The 20,300-nt window shown below is 42.6% G+C and overlaps 2 protein-coding genes and 1 long non-coding RNA gene across 10 annotated transcripts in view; 2 read left to right on the forward strand and 1 right to left on the reverse strand.

Annotated features, from left to right (window-relative positions):
* LOC148384054 (uncharacterized) overlaps positions 1–20,300 on the reverse strand; it is a 102,201-nt gene that overhangs the window by 61,485 nt on the left and 20,416 nt on the right. For 2 of the 7 annotated variants that reach the window (XR_015853385.1, XR_015853386.1), the window contains exons 4-7: positions 14,198–14,265; positions 13,928–14,100; positions 11,270–11,389; positions 10,768–10,890 (exon numbers count right to left, since the gene is read on the reverse strand). This is a non-coding gene — a long non-coding RNA (uncharacterized LOC148384054). Of the gene's footprint in view, positions 1–9,713; positions 10,045–10,291; positions 10,354–10,767; positions 10,891–11,269; positions 11,390–13,792; positions 14,101–14,197; positions 14,266–20,300 lie in introns of those variants that run through there. The other 5 variants (XR_015853384.1, XR_015853390.1, XR_015853387.1 and 2 more) reach the window with 4 other exon arrangements.
* Positions 2,436–7,951, forward strand: LOC148384056 (fascin-2-like). Its single transcript, XM_088358699.1, has 5 exons — positions 2,436–3,647; positions 6,325–6,481; positions 6,555–6,676; positions 6,754–6,921; positions 6,990–7,951. The coding sequence occupies exons 1-5, from the start codon at positions 2,825–2,827 to the stop codon at positions 7,193–7,195; spliced, it is 1,476 nt and encodes a 491-aa protein (XP_088214825.1). The 5' UTR covers positions 2,436–2,824; the 3' UTR covers positions 7,196–7,951.
* On the forward strand, positions 12,283–17,583 carry LOC148384057 (transmembrane protein 235-like). Of its 2 annotated transcripts, XM_088357893.1 has the most exons (5): positions 12,283–12,425; positions 12,567–12,778; positions 14,051–14,128; positions 14,611–14,748; positions 16,730–17,583. In XM_088357893.1, the coding sequence occupies exons 2-5, from the start codon at positions 12,607–12,609 to the stop codon at positions 16,969–16,971; spliced, it is 630 nt and encodes a 209-aa protein (XP_088214019.1). In that variant the 5' UTR covers positions 12,283–12,425; positions 12,567–12,606; the 3' UTR covers positions 16,972–17,583. The 2 variants fall into 2 exon arrangements, with proteins under 2 accessions (XP_088214019.1, XP_088214018.1); XM_088357892.1 differs by having other exon boundaries at positions 12,306–12,778.

A 20,300-nucleotide genomic window follows, 5' to 3' on the forward strand; every position in this document is an offset into this window, starting at 1 on the left:
ACCACACTCGGCTCATTGGTAAAGTCCCAATTATGGCGGGCGGGTGGAACGGCGGTGAGAGACCAGACGTCCGGGCTTGGGATTGGGGCCGAGACGTTAACGGTCCGAGAGAGGTTCATCCAGTAGATGAGGTCAGTGCGCGGCAAGCTGCTGAGGAAGGAGATTCCCAGCCAATGTAGCCATTTTATATTTTACGCTACTTTTACTGCACGTCTCATGGCCCGTTTTCCTTGGCTGGTTTTACAAGAGGTAGCCGGAGGATCCCAAAGAGCCACAAGACATTTTTTTTTTGCAGAAGAAAACCAAAGGCGGGCGGGTCACGTCCTGGTGTCAGTTTGAAAGCGAAAGCACATTTGAAAACTGTTTTATTTCCTTCCATGCAATAATTTCGAACCAGCTATTATTTTTAATTGCCTTCAGTCTGCAAATGAGCCCAGCCCGTCTTAGATGGCAAACGCAGTTTTCAAACGCGTACAATGTCACGCCATTACATGCATCGGCGCTTTTGTAATTATTCCAAGCATTTGTTCCTCAGTTTTTTTGCGATTATATCGAGTTCATTGTGTCATTTGACAACTTTGACTCTTGCTCGCAATCGAATCGTAATACGGCGGTCGCTGGCCCTTTAAACGAAGCGGGCTAATGGATGCCGTGCAAAGGTGCTAATGGATGACAAGTTGAAAAATGGTCTTATCAGAGAAAGGCCCAGGACAGTTACAAATGAAATAATCATACGGGGCACATTAATCCGTGGCCGTGCCCTCAGGGGAGACCTTGGCTTAGTGTGAGCGAGCGGTGTGTAAATGTACGTCTGTGTGTGTTTGCAAGTGACCAACGCCTTCCCTCCTTGCCCGGCATACCTCACATTCAATCATTGAGTATGACAGTGAACAGAGAGTTTGCAAAATGTCAGCTTTTGCCTCTGGTAGAATGGAAAGATAAAAACACAAGAGACTAAATAACTCAAAGGAATCCGTCAGTGGTCCCACCTGACTTTGGGCGGCAGGCCGGGTGCACCCCGGAGTGGTCGCCATTCAATCACGGAGCAACTTAAAAGACACAATTGGCAATCTGGCATCTAATAGCCAGCGAGCACTAAGACGCCACCGTAAAAATGATGTAATGTTATTGCTTGGAAGGCTCCTGGAGTGCCAGGCAAGCTCGATGTGCAAAGGGAGGGGGCGGGGCAAAAAAGGATGGCCTCATTAGCGGAATATTAGCATCAACGTCAGTAGTAGGTAACGTGACACCAACCGCAGCGTGTCTCAATTTTTTTTAAATCTTGTCCTCTCCATAGACAAACGGACCCGGGGTTATTCCCGTGTCCTTAAACACAAACAAATGAAATCAGCTTTTTGTTTTGTGTTCAACCAGGCGAGGAATTCCCTGAAGACGGATGAGAAAATGAAAAACATTCATCTTAGGAAATGTTTTTCATTTGTCAGCAGTTCAGCCCAAACGAGCAGACATGCGTGAAATCGCCGCTTCGCATTTGTTGGTCGACACTGCCATCTGCAGCGCATCTTCAATCGGATCACAACTGCAAGGTTGAAAGATGTATAATAATAATAGGCTTGAGGCGGAACTCGTTCTTTTGATTCACTATTGCAAGCAAATTTGTCACTATGACTTTTTACTACTCCCTCCACAATTTTTATCGACTGGCTTGACCATCTTTGCCAGTTGAGCATCATTTTGAGTCGGTCAAACAAACACTAATTTTGTTTTAGCAGAATGATTGCGATCCCCAAACCCCAAATATTTTTTTCAAGACCTAGCAAAACACTTTCAGTGCCAAGAAATGATATTCTAAGTGTTTTGGGAGCGTGTTGCTCCCCAAATTTTTCATGGAAAAATAATCTCACTTATAAGAATTGCAATGCTGCCATCCAGTGAGCACAGGTGGAATCCTGTTTACAAAAGTGTAATAAAGACAAACTGGAAGCGCATATGACCTGGAAATAATATTCAATATGGCTGATGGGTGGGTATGAACTCATCACATTATGGTGATGCTGTGAATGCAGGATTTGTAAAAATCAAGTTCAATCAAAAGTAAAAAAACGCAGCAGAGGCAAATAAGCGAAGTGCGTGCATTCAAATATGGGCTATTTAAAATCCTGGTAGCTAAGCTCGCAAACGGAAGACTTGGCACTCGCGTATGCTGAAACAGCATGTGGCTGATAAAGACGCCTTTGTGTTACCACCTTGGGGTTTAAGACTTTTTCATTCAAGCCTTGAGGCCCGAATGGCTCGATGATCGTGGAGCGGCTGAATAAAAAGGTGAGACGAGAGCCAACACAATGCAGCTCTCCTCGTTGGGCATTTTCCAATTAGGTTGCGGATCACCGGCAGATCTAAGCAAGGTTAATCCGATGGGTTATGGCATTGTGGGAGCGGCAAAGTGAGCGATACCATAAAGAAGGTTGAATGATAAAGGGGAAAGAAAGAGTAAATGAAAGGTGATGTGCTTGAAGGTACAGCGGGTGTGTTGTCCTGAGTTGGAGGAGGAGTGAAGAGGAGAGATTTGCAGTTGGTGAAAGCATTTGTGACGTCAGCAGCTTGTTGGATTGAGGTGCTTTGTCCCGCTGATTTTAATCCCAAGTCGTTAAGGAACCGAGAGCAAGTGTCTGCACAAGTGCTCCGGCGAGAGAGAGAAAGTGACGAGCGACGGAAGGAGCACTCAAGATTCCATCGAGGGAGATAAGTAGCTATCTATGACTTAAAGGTAGAGGAGAAGCAGTTGGGAGTTTTTTATTTGGAGCGTCTTGCTTGGTTTCTTTCTGTTTTTCTGTGATCCTTGGAATCCAATCGTGAGGCAAACATGCCCACCAACGGAATCAACAAAGCCTTGAAGCTCCAGTTTGGGCTCATCAACTACGAAAACCGCTACCTAACAGCAGAGGCCTTTGGCTTCAAGGTGAACGCTTCTGGCACCAGTATGAAGAAGAAGCAGATCTGGACCTTGGAGCAGGACGAGCAGGACGGCCAGGTGGTTTTCCTCCGCAGTCACTTGGGACGTTACCTGGCGTCCGACAAGGACGGCAAGATTATGTGCGGGGCTGAAAGTCCCGACACCGAGTGCCGCTTTGTGATCGTGCCCCGGTCTGATGGCCGTTGGGCGCTACAGTCTGAGTCCTACCTCCGCTACTTCGGAGGCTCTGCCGACTACCTGTCCTGCTTTGCCCAGGTGATTGGCGAGCAGGAATTGTGGGCGGTCCATTTGGCCTTGCACCCACAGGCCAGTTTGCTGAGCGTGGCACGGAAACGCTACGCTCACCTGTCAGCCTCCGACGGCGAGATCTCGGTGGACAGCAACATCCCCTGGGGAGTGGACTCCTTGGTCACCCTGGTCTACCAGGACGGCAAGTACAGCCTGAAAACCTGCGACGGGCGTTTCCTGAGTAATGACGGCAAACTCGTCAAGGAGAACACCAACGCGACCAGTTTCACGCTGGAGCTGAAATCAGGCAAGCTGGCCTTCAAGGACTGCGACGGCAAATATCTAACCCCGGTGGGTCCCACGGGAACGCTGCGATCCGGCCGATGCTCCAAGCCGGGCAAGGATGAGCTCTTTGACCTTGAAGAAAGCCACCCGCAAGTTGTCTTTCAAGCCGCCAATAACAGATTTGTCTCCGTCAAGCAAGGTAACTCGGCAAAGCGCACATCGTTGCCGCCAGGCGGCGGAGAACACGACACGACAACTGAAAAGGAAACTCGCAGGAAGCGACAATTAAGCGGTCCATTACTCGCAAAGCCTCACACTTCACGTAAACCAGAAGAAAAAATAACACCATCTTAAATTTATGTTTTGTGGGTGACTGAGTAGATTATTTTTCATACTTAACTGGGTTTTAAAATGTCAGCCTGTTTTCAAATGTCAGTATAGAACAAGTGTAGGACAAACCCAGAAAATCTGCGAGATTCTTACAAAATTTTATTTCACAGTGGACGTTTCAAAGGTTTCTGTGGATATACTGTCCGACCGAACAATTGTATTATCCCATCATATTCGCTTGAATACTATTTTGATATTACAAAATAAATCTCAAGAATCAATAATGAAATAATCCCCATCTTAACCAAAAATACAACTACACTAACTTATAACAGTTAAACTTTGGTATTCCTGACACAATGATCCCATTATTAAAAAAAAAAAAAATCTGATCCTGTTGTAATCCGAGTTCCAAGGGCTACAACTTTAGGCACAATCCCAAAACAAAAGCCCACTGTGGCTTTTAGCAAGTCCTTGTATTAGAGATTGGAGATGCATAAAAAAAAATTCCACAACAACTACACCAATGAGAAACAAAGCAGCATTCACCGATAAATAAACAAAATAGATGTTCATTAAAGTTAACTGTGTTGCTTTACAATTGTAGAACTTTCTAATACATTTGTCCAAAATCTCCCACAGGACAAAGTTAAGCCTCACAAAACAATTTGCATATATTAGCATTAAGCTTACATTGTGTTTCTCTGTAAATATTCCAAGGTTGCGCGAGTACGCACGAGGATTCTATTTACATGACTGTAATTGCTTGCTCGCAGTACATAAAAATTAATTAAAACATAAATCATGTGAACGAAAGCCAGACTAAAAGGTGGATTTATGAATGTAAATGGTCATGAAAACATTAGTGCCCAGCATTCGGGCTATTTTCTTACAATTGATTTCACAGTCCACTTAGTTGTAATTTTTGATTTCTTCCTTCTTATTACTTGACACTTTTCTTTACAGCTCACGGTTAACGCAATGTAATTAAGGTTGGCGGTCTTGCCATATCCACAATCACGCTCGGTTTTCATTTAGAACAATGAGAATTTGATTATGTCGATAGTAAAAAAATAGTCAGGGCTCATGAGTTTTCTGGCTTTTCACTCGCGCTTCCCAAGCTGAGCCCTTAAGTCACCGTGATGTCATTTTCAGTCGACAGCAAGTGGCAGAACAAGGCAAAATGCCATGTTTAGACTCAAAGGGCACATTGGACATATTATTGAAAGAAAAAAGAAAAAATGACTCGACTACCCCTTTAAAATGGACCACAAAATCAACACAAACACTATTTTTCTCTGTGACGAAATCTGGACCGGTCGCCAGGCCTAATATGACCCTCAAAAAAAAAAAGACGGTCACATTAAGAAGCCATAACGAATAGCAGAAAGCTGAGTTTATCTTGTGTGCGTGCCCCCGAATGGTCGTCAGCCAAACGGTGGAGGTAATTATAGTAATGGTCTTTGTCATCTCAGCCTGGAGGAAATGATGCCGTGACCAAATCGTCCTCTACGGGTCAATAAGCTAAACCTTGACGCCGCTCAGTCTTTACTGTCCGTCCCTCCCCACTGAGGGGAAGTTCTCCGTTCTCCATTTTGGTTCTCAAACACGCCGGTGTGGCTATGACAAATAATTACAGCTGAGCCTTGTGAAATGACGCTCACGTCAGCCTGCGAGAGGTGATCCGTTCGCTTCTCCTGTAAAAATTACTCATGCAAGTAATACGCAGGCTGCGCTCCCTCGACTCAATTACAACATCTGACACCATCAGTGAAGAGCATCTTAACTGGAGTAGATTTAGCTTCATGTTTCTACAACCCTCCATTTATTTTATCAGACCAACATTTGAAACTCTACTGTTGGTCCTGGTGGCAGTTTCACGTTTTCTGAAAGCTGCTTAACGGGCCCCGCGGTGAAGATTTGCATTTCACCACTCAGGGAATTACAGCAAGCGAATGAGCAGGAAGGGAGGGGGGGGGGGGGGCTGACTGTGGAGGATTAGGGTTGTAACAGGCTTAAGAAAGAGTTTGGAAGGATATTTCCGTGGCATCTAATTTGACCCGCAGCAGACACCGTTGAGTTATACGCGTCTGTGAGTATATTCACCACCACCTGACACAAGCAACCAGACGGAGCTAATTCGTGAGGGCTTAAGCAGAAAACATTGGATTGGCTGCAAGCGAGGCGCCCCCCAGGGCACCGGCTGACTGACAGGAAATTATATGCAAATACTTTATTTGCAGTAACTATCATTAAAAAAACTTTTTTTAAAAATCACGTATCAAATGACCCATTGGACAAGGTTCCCAATTAAAAGATGGAAAAAAAGCCTCAGATAAAGTACGTGGCATGCTTGTCTTGCTTGTCTGCAGGCCACAAGACTTCCCCCAAGACTTGCAAAAAAAGAAAATTAATGATGCAAAGATCAACAGTCATAACCTGTTGAATGAGTGCGATGCGATGAAATGACGTCCTTGACGAACAGGCAACAAAAATACCGGTGTGAAGTAGAAACTCAAGAAGCCGTCTTCTCCTCTTGCTTACAGGTGTGAGCATTTCAGCCAATCAGGACGCAGAAACAGACATGGAGACTTTCCAGATGGAAATTGACAAGAGGAGCAAAAAGGCCACGTTCAGGACAAACGGGGGATCTTACTGGACTCTTGTGACTCACGGAGAGATCCAGTCCACCGCATCGGAAGTGTAAGTGGCTGGTAAAAGATGTTTAGAGAGCTATAGAAATTAGTTGATCTTGAGCTGTATGTACCCCTCCCAGAGAGATCAATACAATGTTCGATATCGAGTGGCGAGGCCAGCGAGTGGCTCTCAAGGCCAGTAACGGCAAATACGTGTGCACAAAGAAAAACGGGCAGCTCTCAGCAGTGAGCGATGCAGTAGGTAAGTGCTCTGGGAGGCAGGGGGGGCGTGGCTTAAACTTGATTGCTGTAACAGTACACTATGTCTTGTTTTTAAAGGCGAGGATGAATTGTTTCTGATGAAGCTCATCAACCGACCCATGCTGATCCTTCGCGGAGAGAACGGCTTTGTGTGTCATCACAAGAACTCCAACACTCTCAACGCCAATCGATCGGTCTACGACATTTTCTCACTGATATTCAACGACGGAGCCTACAACGTGCAATGTCAGTTTTCAGAACTTTTCCCGATCAATAAATCCACAACCGCGCTTATTTAACCCGTGTTTCGGCAGGTGTGACTGGAAAGTTCTGGTACGTGTCCAGTAGTGGCCTCGTGTGCTCGGACGGAGATAAGGCTGAAGATTTTTTCTTGGAGTTCCTGGAACACGGGCGAGTAGCTATCAAAGGTTCCAACGGGAAGTACCTTCGGGGAGACCAAGGCGGCACGCTGATGGGCGATCGCACTTCAGTTGATGCATCGTCTCTTTGGGAGTACTAAAACCTCATCAAGTCAGTATCCTAACACAGTGCAAGACCATAATGAGATGAAGAAGCTGCTGCTGTCAGCTCACACAAAGTGGATTGGCTGGCTAACATTTTCATGCCATCTTTTTATACCAGCAGCCAGAAGACACCCAATTGCATTTTCCAATCAAGACATTTAGGGAGACGTGTGGTTTTGTTTAGTTTTTTTCAAATGACCACATTATTGCCAACATGATGAAAAAAACACAACTAATCAAAATATGTAGGTCAGCAACAGTACATGACGTCCAAGCAGACACCCGCAACCAAAACATTATTATTACGAGCGCTGCCTTTCAAGTGTTATTTTGCAAAGCCGATTATTGAACCACAATATGCAACGATCCGTCTTGGTAAATCGAAAAATATATTCCTGAAATACCATCCATTCAAAATTATTGTTCTCAACAACCACCACTAAAATTCTGTCAGGAAGAAAAATCCAGATCTGTTAAAATATTGAAACAGGCACACTTAGTTTAGCTCCTCTGCATCAATCCCTTTGTTTTGTCTGATGCTTTTAATTCTTATGCTCCATAGGCGAGGCTAAACGTCACTCCGAGCGATCGGTAATGCCCCATTGTCTTTAAAGACGGAGTTTTCATTCATTTTAATGGACCATTTACAGCTTCCATAAAACACAGTATGACACAAAGTGGACTCGCACAAATGAACTGTATAGTTCTCTCATGCTAAGCAATGTACAGTAAAGCAAACTTTGAAAAAAACACGCCTGGTGGAACATGTGTGTTGTGAATGGGGGAAGATAATGAAATGCGCCCATCAGTGTCAAGTGGGAAAAGTTTCTGCATTGCGGCCTTACACTGCACTCAACAGTACATGAGATCATTGGGTAGGCTACGGCTACCTCAGTGAATGCTAATAGAGATTGCAGCAAGAATTTGCAAGACCACAAATCGATCGATGCGATGTTTGCTAACGCCCACCGTGTCAGTTAAGCACCGCTAGCAGAATCCTAAAACTGGTCATCCGGATTAATGATCCCCAAAACAATTCATTTCATCACATACATAAGCATAGCAAGGCTTGGTAGTAAGCTCAAATATTGCAAAATATATTTAAGTAAGTAGACGGCGGTATGATGGCAGCGTGATACGAGCCATTAAGTTAACATGGTTTCATCTTGCGCCCGGAGTTAGCACTGTTGTTAAAAAGTGACACTTGCTAAGATTCAATCACGGCCAATACGCATTGGCCTTCCTCTCCACTTGCACGCTGTCCATCAAAGATGTTCTGAAAACACTGCAGAAATAAAATCTAAAAGCGTCTAAGGAACCAACATGAGATTTGCTTCGTCAGGAAATTCAACAAGCCTCAACTGTGTGCATGCAACTTTTTCATTGCCTCCACTAGAGGGCAACCTGTGCCTCTTGTCATTGAGTCAATTTACACACACAGTCAGGTTCCGAGGGCTGAGACAACCGCCGTAGCTTGATGCCAGCATCTTTTAGAATCCTAGCACGCTCGCTGGCTCCCAGCCCTGACATCTGGCGCCAGCACACAACTCCACCCCACCTCGACCTCAAGTGCAAAACACTATCCTAACAGTATACATACGAAACAAGGACAACAAAGTTGCGCTTCAGAGAGAACGCCTCATGCCAAGCGAAGTTTTTCAACTGGCAAATATGAAAAGAATGGTTGACTCAAAGTAAACAGTCACGGCAGCACTGATATCTTTTCGACCAACTGGGCCGTGAAACGTTGGCAGAGCAAATGGTCGATGTGTCCAAGTGGACACACGTGAGGGATTTAAACGTCCTTGAAATAACTGCAGCACCCCGTAATATTGTCCTGCATTTAAATTATATCGCACAATAGAGCCCTCGAAGGTCATCGCGATCTGGTTAATATAACATATTCTACAGAGGTTAATTATTTGGGCGGAAAACGTTCTTCATCCCGTCCAACTCGTAAAAACTTTGCAGTACACGGTCAACATTTCTATGTGACGAGTGAACAATATCACAAGTAGATGTGAAGAAACGGTAAGACAATCCAAAAATAAATTTGCAATAATATCACTAAGCTACGTAATAATCATTTGATGTTGACTAAAACTCCAGAGATCCAGAGAGTAGAAGTGAAGAAACAGTAAGACAATCCAAAAATACATTTGCAATATCACTAAGCTACGTAATAATTATTCGATGTTTTTTTCAGAGAATCTGGATGGGTTTCTAGATATCACCAGCTGAGAGGTCCTTGATTTTCACGGTATCGTGAACAAACAACTCTAAGAAGAAAATGCTCACTATCATCACAGCAGTCAATTTTTCAAATTACCCGCACAGAAATAAGAATCGTTTTACCAGCAGGGGTCTTATACAGGCTTCTTGACAGGTAGTTGTGGGTGGACAGAAGGTTCTGGGAAGCAAGACTTTCAAAATTGCGTGAACTCCGCAAGCACGAATGAAAAACAGCTTCCACACTATATTCTTAAGTAGCACAAGTCAACTTTAATTGCCTTTGATAGCCAGCAGAAATATATTACCACCTGTTGAAACAATAGCGAATCAGAATGAAATCCCGGTTTACCCCGAAATCCATGACACATATTCAAACTGTCCAGAAAATCATTGAAAATGGAGATAAAAGCCCACACCTTGCTCATGTTTATAGAAGGTGCAGAAAATGGCAGCGCACGATTGGCGTTGGGGTGAAGTGCGCCAATTCCCTTTTCCAATCTGGAGCCACACACCGTTAAGACCATTGACACCACCCCCGAGACAGCTGGTCGAAAGGATCGAGTTCATTAACCGGGCTGGAGTGTCGGCACAGACGGCGCAAAGTCTGTACTTCCTGAATGGCATGGCCAATGCACCAAAGCGTAGAAAATGAACAGAAAGTCGGGACTATTTTCATGTGACTCAGTGTTCGCGTTGGAGAGTTAAACTCTAAGAATAAGATCATTGCAGTGCAAAACATCATTTGTCGTTTTAGCTAGTAGTACATTTTAGCTACTCAATTATTCGCTGCCCATTCCGGCGTTGTCATGACGTCAAATGCAACCGCGCAGCGGGTATTGAGGGGACGCCGAATGACTCACCTCCACACCACATATGCACTTTTATGAAAAATGAAAGAAAGCTGAACCTCAAAGGCCAAGCTCTAAAATTGAGCAGAAATAAAAAAATTAAATAAGAGTTGAGAGGTTTGGAGTTTTGATCTCAGCCGTTATTCTCTGTGTATTGTGTTTTGAGTGTCTACAGTGTTTTTTAATTGCACGACAAAAACATAGCACATTTGTCAAACAAGTACTAAATTGCCACTTACCTGTACAATTTGACCCCACAGGTAAAATAACATTTTCACATTTATTGACAAATACATATTTAAAGTGTATTGACTGAAGACCCATTTGTGATTTGTAAATGTAATTTTCTTTGACAAAATTACAAAAAACATATGAACAATTTTAATCAATCCCGTAAAAGTAAAATATCTATTACTACTTTTATATACGTCACTTGATTCCAGCTTTGATCAAATAGTGAAAAAATACATAATGGAAAAAGATCTTACCTCAAGTTGCACAGCGAGTCATTATGACTGAGAGCCTTTGAGGAGCATATTGAAAGGTTTGCTCTCCTGCCAACAAGCCCACAAAGAGGCAACTTTGTATAGTAAAGCTCCAACCTTAACATCCTAAACAAAACACAAATATATTATTAGTCACAAATATTTTTCATTCGAGAGTGGTCATTGTGGTCACCAAAAAATGAGTAGGTTATCTTCAAATCAGGTTAACTCTACTGTAAAAAATATATTGCCGCAACATATTTCTTCTTTTGTTAGCTTGCTAAGATGGTAAAAGAATAGCCAGCTCTGTCAAGGGCTGACTCCAAAAATGGAAGATAAATCATGCATGACTTGCAAATTAAACAAGAGGCTGCTGATGATGTTGGTGTCCTCCAGACCCAACCTGATAAGAATGAAGATGGTTTATTTGTGAAGACCAATTATATGTCAAGTAATCAAGTTAAATCCAGAGAGAACCTCACATCATTCCATTGTCCGTGCTTACCGCAGAGCGCTCAATTGCAGCGTTGCCGTTTTTTTTTTTTCCTCCACAATGCAGCATTTCTCATGTTTACGAGCCCACGTTTGAGTGACTGCCACAATCTTCCAAACGTCAACGTCCTGCCTGGCAAGAAGACAACAATCAAAACTCAGTGTGCTCTTTTGTGTGTGGTTTTGTTTGTTCTCCATCTCAACATTTTCTACCACTGAAAAAAAGTTTGTTTTCCCTTTTTTTCTTAAACATCACTCTTTTGAGAGAGCAGCTTTGAAAGATCCATAGCCACAAGAGATCATCACAGAAATTCATTACACGAGAACGGGGTTGAAATATCCTGAAGTGGAGGCCCCAGTTGTTTGGAAATGTCTCTTCTCTTCCCTCACCAAGGAGCGGACACACTTATTTGTGTAAGTGGAAGGGAATTAAGTGTTCAAAGCACGCACATTATTAGGCTCTAGTTGTCTCCAAAAGCGCTGCTCATTAGGCGGCCATCTTCCTTTTGGAAGGGAAAACAAGTAAAAGCTTCTACAACATCCTCCTCACATCAATAAGCCTTGTTTTAGTTATAAAATACCGCTTTTAAAAGTGCCTTTAAGTTACACCCCAATTTATTTGTTCAACTACCTCACTGCGTTGATTATTTATTTACCTGAGAAGTTAGTGGCATCTCTTTCCTCTCCCAACAATCGACCTCTTACTATTTTCTCCATGGGGGACAAAAGTCAATACCTACCTTCAGCAGAGGGCTACCATTTTCTCCCGCCAAAGTGTTAGTTAGATAAATGTTACTTGTTTTACGGGTGGATGCCGTGTTGAATTCTTCTTCTCTTCTGAATTTGACGATAAAATAGACATTTTCACTTTATAAAACAGCGGCAAGACTCGGTTTCTTTGAAGAATGTCACTCCGTTTTCAACGATTTAATTAGAGCTATTGCGATACCTTGCACGGAGACCGGAAACGAGAGTTACATAAATACGCAGTTCATAAGTCAAACCATAGCATTTACTTTTAGTTTGAAATCTAAAACCGGAAGCAATGATTCGCTTTCGTCGCACTTGACGTCGCTACCCAGTCGCTTGTTCGCCCTGTTGAGTGCGAATCACCTGTCAGTGACCTCCCTCAAAACAGAAGCATCTGTTATTTTATTTTAGCAGAAAAAGTGAGCACAAAGTGTTATTTTTCTATCGAATGTTCCCAGCTGCACTGAGAGCAGTAGAGACAAACTCAGAGTGAATTAAGAAGCGAAGCTTTTGCGCGTCTTGGACGATCGTTGTGAAATCCGTTTTATTTATTCTTCTAGGGGAAAAATGCACGGAGTATTCGAATAACTCACCTTCACGATGAGGTACGGCTTGGTAGTTCTCTCTGCTGGCTTTTCGGGTTTGCTCAGTTTTTGCTGCCTCGCCGTGTCAATCGGAACTGATTATTGGTACATCATCGATGTGAATAAACCTAACTACACCGACTCCGAGGACCTGAGTTCCTACTCCGGACTGTGGAGGATTAATGAAGGTACGTGCACTTATTGATTGCTGCACTGAAAAGCACATTTTTACAAGTTTTTCTGATTTATTTTTTATATCCGTTGTTGCACTGTAATTGATTAGACGCACGTCCTTAATTTGGTTCTGATTGGAACAAAGGTAGCTGAACGGTAGTTGAATTGTGATCAGTACATGGATGGGTGGGTGACAAATGGAGGCCCTGGGAGGTAAAGCTGGACAGACTTAGATGAATAGGGAGGGGTGAAGTCAGCAACGGCATCCATCCATAAAAAACTCATTGCAAAACGCCCACCCCCCCAGCCCCCTGTCTTATCTTGGTACAATAGGGGTCTTCAGTGTGCAAAAGTGGCTTTTCCAATACTGTTTTTCAATGCAAATAAAGCACAACTTAAAATTGACAGAAAGACTAAAGTAACACTTGAAACACCTCATCTCATCAGGTCCCTCTTGTACAGAAATTGCCAACGCGGCTGCAAAATGAAATGGGCAGCAAAATGAAATGGGCTGCAAAAATTTCAACATGTGTCACAGTTAGGCGTCAATTGTCATGACGACGTTTGAATGCAGGCTTAATTCAAAATAGGCTTCAATTTAAACGTCGCTGTTCATCCTTCCGTGTACTCCAAGCAACTTGAAGAATCAGACACATTGTCATGGTAATGCACAGCCATTCACGTACTGATCATACAGCATCAGGAGAAATCAGGAGTTCATCTTTTGCTGACGTGGGAGAAAGCCACTTGACTGCCCCGGCCGAGGCTTTAACCTGTGCTTTTTTTTTTCTTCATAATTTAATCATTTGAGTTGGATCAACCTACTTTACATTGTGTGGCAGCTACCGAGTATAGCTCTTATTACCATGACAACAGATCTAGGGAGTTGCAACAAGGCGAGTGTTGATGGAGAGCCCGGAGTATGGAGGGCAAAAAAAAACAATGGTTGTGTCGCACTCAGTGTGTGGGCTGACACTCCAGAAACCCAACAATTTGTCAGCAAGCTATTAAATATTCACAATTGACAAAAATTGACAAGACCATAAAAACTTTTAAATGCACCATTACCGTAAAGGCTTTTCACACTGCATCTATGTTCTCTAACACAGCAAAACAGGTGTCTGAATGTATGAGTCATGAATGTTACAAAATGAGGTTTTTACCCTTTCCTATGCGAGTTCTTCAAGATTACAGCCATTAAAGTAACATCATTTTCTGCTTTCAAATAGCAGATTTGCCTCAATGAGGCTAATCTTCCGTTGAACATTTTCTCTTGACATTTTCAGGATCAGACAAGAGTTCCGTTATCTCTTCCTTTACGGCAAACATGTCGGCCCTGTCCGAAGTGGAGAGGCACCTTCTCAGTGAGTGTTTGTATTTTTTATGTGTTTAAAAAAAAAAAAACTGTCATCAGTCCATCCATCTTGACTTACCATTCTGTCACACTCAACGCCACCTGCTGGTTGTGGCTGGTCCCTGCAAACACATCAATGCGAGCCAACTGTAATGACAGGAGAGTGAAAATTAGTTTTCTTTTTTCGGATCCTCACCCTTTGCAGTCGATAATGGGCACAACTCATTTGTGGAAACCAGCACAAACATACTGAAAAAAAACCTAAGTGCAACAAATGCAATCTCTGTAACACATTTTCATCTCGGGTAATTATATGCCGGAATGGGAAATCGGCCGATTAAAATCACTTTCATTTTCTCACCAATTGTCTATTATTAGAGCAACAACAAAAAAACAGCCGTGGGGTGTCGATTGGATGACAAGTACAAATAGGAATCCTATAGTCTTGTGATTAATGAGATTTTCGTGTGTGTGTGTGTGTTTTTCTTTCAGCTCTGCACAAGGCGGTGGTCATCATATTGCCATTCGGATTAGTGTTGCTGGTGTTTGGTTGGATTTGCGGGCTCGTCAGTTCCTTGGCCTACAGCCCGAAGCTGTTGACCGTAACCGCATTCTACTTTCTCATCTGCAGTAGGTCCAAATGCCATTGGTTTTCTTTTCTTCTGTAACGCGTGTGGGCTAAATGCTTTGTTTGTTTCCACTCAAGATGAACCTTGAGAATCCATTTTTAGCTTTCCACGATTTTTTTTTTTCCTCCTCGAGGCGGCTGTCAGAGTCTCATTCCAGCCTTTGTCAATACATACTCTGTCCATTCCATTGTGAAAGTGAACAGGTGGCAAATACTCCAGTTGACCGAGGCATTAGACATTAATTCATTTTTACAACCGTCCGCATTTACGCTTTGCAAACACTAAACCCAGCAACTGATTTCACGGAATTGAATTATCGTAGTTGACTTTGAATACATAATTTTGGTTGACTTTATACACACACCTACATATATTTATTCTTTTTTAAATCATCCTGACAAACTTGAGTTAATCAAATAAAATTGTAAATAAATTAATAAATAATTAAATAAATAATAGATCGATTGCCCAACCCTGCTCGTATTTCAAGAAAGCTCTGTAGATGTCTTTTACGAACGAATTGTCTTCACCGGGGACCTCTATTTCCTCGACTAAAAGAAAAGCAAAATCGGATTTGTAGGTTTTCGGACAACAAAACACCGTAACGAGAACTGCCATGCTGCTAAACGCTCATCTAATACTAATGAGATTCCCTCCGCAATCTTTTTGTGGCAAGGCTTCATGCAGCGCCGATGCACTATTTTATAGGCACTGTCCATAAAGTAAGTCAAGAGAAATGGCTGTTTGCCAAGGAGAGCGGCAACGACTGCACATCACTGCAAATATGTCTCAGACAAAAACGGCTCTTCATGTTTCAATCTTCTGGGCCAAGTTCATTTCATGCACAATTCTAATGGTGTGAAAGAAAAACACTGCAAGCCTTTTAAGATCTCGTAATGGCTATGACTTATAATCTTTCGGCAAAGACACTCAAAAGCTTATTTCCGTCGTGTTAGCTGTTGCGAAATGTTTTTTGGGGGTCCAAAGGTGTTTAAAAGCGCTATTGTGACACCTCGCACTGCTTGTCCTTAATGCCGCATTTATAATCAAGGCTTCCTTTGTTTTGCAAATCAAGGCAGCCGTTATTCGGTGAGAATTCCGTAGCCACTTCGAGATGAAGACGTTGTGTTAAGGTATTTTGGAAGAGAAATATAAAAAATGAAAAGATTCTTCAGTGGAAGCCACTGCATTGAAATGAGCCTGGAATCAAATTTTGTTTTCTAACTTATTCAGATAGGTCGTGATTATGGCTTTGCTTTATGATTTCATCAAGAAACACATGCTTTGTGTCAAGAAAATGATTTTCATGCAAATCCACCAACTTGTGGCGAATTGAACGGTCCCGACTCTGCTTTCAGCCGACCTTGATTGTCATTCAAGACAATTGAGCGGTCAAAAACAATATGATGCTGATAAATGACGGACTTAATGGAAACGCTAAGCGCTCAAATAATGAGCGTGCTGGTTTTTGTTTTTCATTAGCCAGCCATTGAGGACAGATGGCTTGATTTGTTTTGGATTTTATTATTGGGCTAGTTGCTCTCCAGTCGCATTTTTATGTGTTTTTTTTTTTGGGTGGGGAACCAGTGTTTAAGGTGAAAACACAAAACATCAAAAATATATATTTTTAAATATTTACCACATTTTCCGCACTATAAGGCGCACCTAAAAACCTCCAATTTTCTCAAAAGCCAACAGTGCGCCTTATAATCAGGTGCGCCTTATATATATGGACCAATATTGAGCCACTACAGCAGGCGTGTCCAAAGTCCAGCCCGCGGGCCAAATGTATATATCTTATATATGGACAAAATTTTAAAATGGGCCACTCATTGAAGGTGCACCTTATAATCCGGTGCGCCTTATATATGGACAAAGGTTTAAAATGGGCCATTCATTGAAGGTGTGCTTTATAATCCGGTGCGCCTTATAGTGCGAAAAATACGGGAGTTGAATCCCATCTGTTGTTTTCATCTGTCCAGGTCTTTTTACCCTGACTGGCGTAAGCCTCTACATCGAATACTCCAACAAGGCCATGGAGGAGTTCCGGCGAATCGTGGCTCAGGAGGAGCTAGCTTATGTGAGGGTGTCGTTCGGCTGGTCTTTCGCCATGGCGTGGGTCTCCTTCACTTTGGAGCTGGCCGCCGGCCTTCTCCTCCTGCTGGCCGCCAAAATCACCCAAATGAAAGGACGCTATGATTGTGGCGTCGCCGTCACTTTGTGAATATCAAATGTCTGCAGGGTATGGTCACACTCCCCTAAAAATGCAGACTGGGCCAATCACAGTTGAGCACACAACTCAACCACTAGCCCATTTTAACCATTATTTTTAATGCATTTTCCAGAATGCCAAAGTATGTAAGCCAGACAAACGCAAGCTCCTGATAAAAAAAAACACTGCGCATCCTTTTGTCTGCTGCTTGTAATTTCCCCCAGAAAGTTTGATAATGCTCCTCTGGGGAATGCATGTGTCAGTTCTTGAAGCTTGATGCTAGCGACAGTTACCAAGAGGGAATGGGTTTTAGTGAAAGGTCAGTTACTTGAAAAAAAATAAATTGCGACAAAAGCCTACCTTGTTCTATGTGAATACTGTCTACTAGGTTCAATTTTGTCATTGTATGTGGATTTTTATTTCTTATTGTAGAAAAATGGGATGGTGCATTCGCTTCAGTTGTGTTGTATTGATCATTTCACAATTTGTTATTCTGAACAAACAACAACTGTGATCGATTGAGATCTACTGAAGCATTGTTGGGCTTCAGTGTCACAGCAGACAAGACATGTTATGATTTTATATCATGTATTATTGGTTTCTGAATGTAAACAGGTGGACGGGGGGGGGGGGGGGGGGGGGGGGCTAGTACATCATGGGAAATAACCGCGTCAATCTCGGTAAGCAAGCATGAGCCAAGTCGAACAATAAGGTAAGGATTTAAACTGGAATATTGGGTACAGTTATTGCTGTAACATGCAAATAATAGGCAATAATGGTGGTTTGAGGACAGATCCCTGTGGAATCCCACGACTGATTCCTCATTCAGAGTTGAATGCTGTTTTGCCGCCCAAAAAATACCTCAGTTCTCAAAGAGGTCACTGCAAACATCACGTTTCTTGGTGGCTTTCTGGCGTACAGTAAATTTTGTTTCAGCATATGTATAATGTTGTTGTAGCTTTAACTTATTTTTTGCATTGGTTAATTTTTTTGGGTGGTGTGAATTTGTTTTTAATGTTCTGTCAAGTTGCATCACTAAATGACATCAGGGAAAGCTACTTAGCCATAAATGTATAATCAAGATATCAATTTGGAGTTTTATGTTGTGTATATGTAACTCATTTTTCTTGGTGTTTAATGTCAAAGTGTAATGTATTAAAAAATTACATGTGAAGAGGGCATTGATGTGTGTGCAGTCCATGATAAATATTACATCAAATGAAAATATTTTTCTTGTTTTTATTTTCATTAATGGTCTGAGCACAGACACTTGTGGGATATTATTTAATGAGCTTTTATTTTTTTTCAATATACAAACTAATGCTGAACGATAATGAACGCCGTTAGTGTTCAAGTGTAAAAATAATTCTTGTCTTAAAAATAATTTACAGATTATTTAATTTCAAAAACTTTGACGGCGTTATAGAAAGCACAAAATAGGAATTTGTGAGCGAATAGCTGTTAGCTTCAGTAAATATTGTCTGAGCCACTGACGATGGGCCAAGCATTGACCCCAGTGGAACATCAACCGCAATTTCCAATTAATGATCGTGACAATTTATTGCTAGATGGTTGATAGTGATGAAATATGCTCTTCAATGATGAAGGACCAATGACCTAAATCAGTGCTACTCATCAGCTATAATGACAGAGGCTGAAGGCTGGATATGATTAATATAAAATTACACAAGCAGTGTGCTCATTATTCCATTTATAGGTTGTGTGGGGGCACGCAATTCTCTCTGAATGGACTTCCTGTGCCCACCTTGATAAAAGTGGCACAATGTGCAGCAGCACAATGATGGAGGAAGTACAAAGAACACTGCGCGACCCTCCTTCATCTTTGTCTTTACTGGCGAGCTCTTTCACCCGCCTCCCGGGCATCTACTTCTCGGAAAACAATGAACTTGCGCTCTCCTTGAAGCACGGCTCTACTTTATCTCCACTTTGCAGCTTAAAGTCACAAGCTAAGCCCAATTACCAAGCCATGTTGTTAAATGATGCGAGCAAATAGTGCAGGGAAGCAACGTCCAGATTCGGTAATTAGTAGCAATCACACATCATGGTCCGTCCGTTATTTGATTACAGACAGCTCCCACGCTGGGAGGTAGGTTCAGTATGGGGGTGACGGAGCTCAATGCACAACGGTGGCATTTGCACCTTTCGCTTGAAGAGCTGAGCTTGTTAGCGACTTCATCTGCATTCATTTCAGGTTCGCAAGTGCGATCTGATGAATGCCAAGCTTAACATTGTTTTTGCATGTTTTTTTTAACTTGAGTGGAATAACTGGTCTTTATTTTTCTTTCTGACTCGTGCTTACTGCTTCAAGAGTGAAAACACCAAGGTAAACAGAGAGATCAAATCGAGATGTGTACGAGTTCAAAATTCGGCAAGGGAAGATTGCGTAAACCCCAATTTTCCCTTTTGTTAACCTGAACTTAAGTTGGTATTTTATTCAAGTTTTAATCAAGCAATTTTCACACCTCAAGCATTGTCTGCTCCTGGGTGCGAGGCTGCACTCAGCATAATGACACTTATTTCCAATCTCAACGATATGAAGTAGTTAGGATCGGTTGTTAGGCAACAACATATGAAGTGAGAGGTGAATCGGCGCCGTCACGGTAAATCGAAAAAGAAACTGTGCAATTGCCGCTTTGACCGTGGATGCTGCTGAAAGAGTTGTCTGGGGACAACTGAGCACACCACCATGAATTCAAATGGCACCTAAAACTCTCCACGTAAAAGAGCACAGCGGCTCTCGTGACGGTATTTCTCGTGAAAATTGAAGCGGAGTCACTCTGGGAACGACAACCATATTTTAACTGCCACAGCTGATCAAGTTTTACTCGGGACCGGAGGAACGTGCGTGGCCCATAAACAAACGAAATTAACAGTTAAACGCGGCGGTAAAGATTAATCATCTGGTTTCTTTTTGACGGAAGGGTGATTGCACAGGCGAAGTCATTACCAAAGCCTGCAGGCTTCGGTAATTAGTCATCCTGTTGGCTACGCTAGGACAATCATTATCTGGCTCTGGACTGGCGTCCCATAATCCACTAGGTGTCAGCGTCCCATCATCTTCTCATCACGCTGCGCCTGCTTGGATTTATTTATAAGGTGTCAACAGGCAGCCAAAGAATGGACATGACCCGTCCAAGACTTTTGACCTCATCCTGGAATCCAGCATGTCAGCTGACAGTGAGCATCTATTCTTGATTGAACAGTGGCTTCTGTTTTGTTTGTCTTCCATTCACGTACACTGATGTCCTGCGATTGATTGGAAAGGGGTCAGTCCATGTGGCAGGTAGTGTTTGCGGAATGTAGGTCAATGGTAATGTTCA

The sequence above is a fragment of the Syngnathus floridae genome, chromosome 17 (assembly GCF_059516105.1).
Source record: "Syngnathus floridae isolate MCC-2025c chromosome 17, RoL_Sflo_1.0, whole genome shotgun sequence".
Taxonomy (NCBI): domain Eukaryota; kingdom Metazoa; phylum Chordata; class Actinopteri; order Syngnathiformes; family Syngnathidae; genus Syngnathus; species Syngnathus floridae.

Coding starts and splice junctions, on each gene's coding strand:
- LOC148384056 (XM_088358699.1), top strand. CDS start 2,825: ATGCCCACCAACGGAATCAACAAAGCCTTGAAGCTCCAGTTTGGGCTC. Junction 3,648..6,324: donor ATTTGTCTCCGTCAAGCAAG/GTAACTCGGCAA, acceptor TCTTGCTTACAG/GTGTGAGCATTTCAGCCAAT. Junction 6,482..6,554: donor CAGTCCACCGCATCGGAAGT/GTAAGTGGCTGG, acceptor TACCCCTCCCAG/AGAGATCAATACAATGTTCG.
- LOC148384057 (XM_088357893.1), top strand. CDS start 12,607: ATGAGGTACGGCTTGGTAGTTCTCTCTGCTGGCTTTTCGGGTTTGCTC. Junction 12,779..14,050: donor ACTGTGGAGGATTAATGAAG/GTACGTGCACTT, acceptor TGACATTTTCAG/GATCAGACAAGAGTTCCGTT. Junction 14,129..14,610: donor AGTGGAGAGGCACCTTCTCA/GTGAGTGTTTGT, acceptor TTTTTCTTTCAG/CTCTGCACAAGGCGGTGGTC.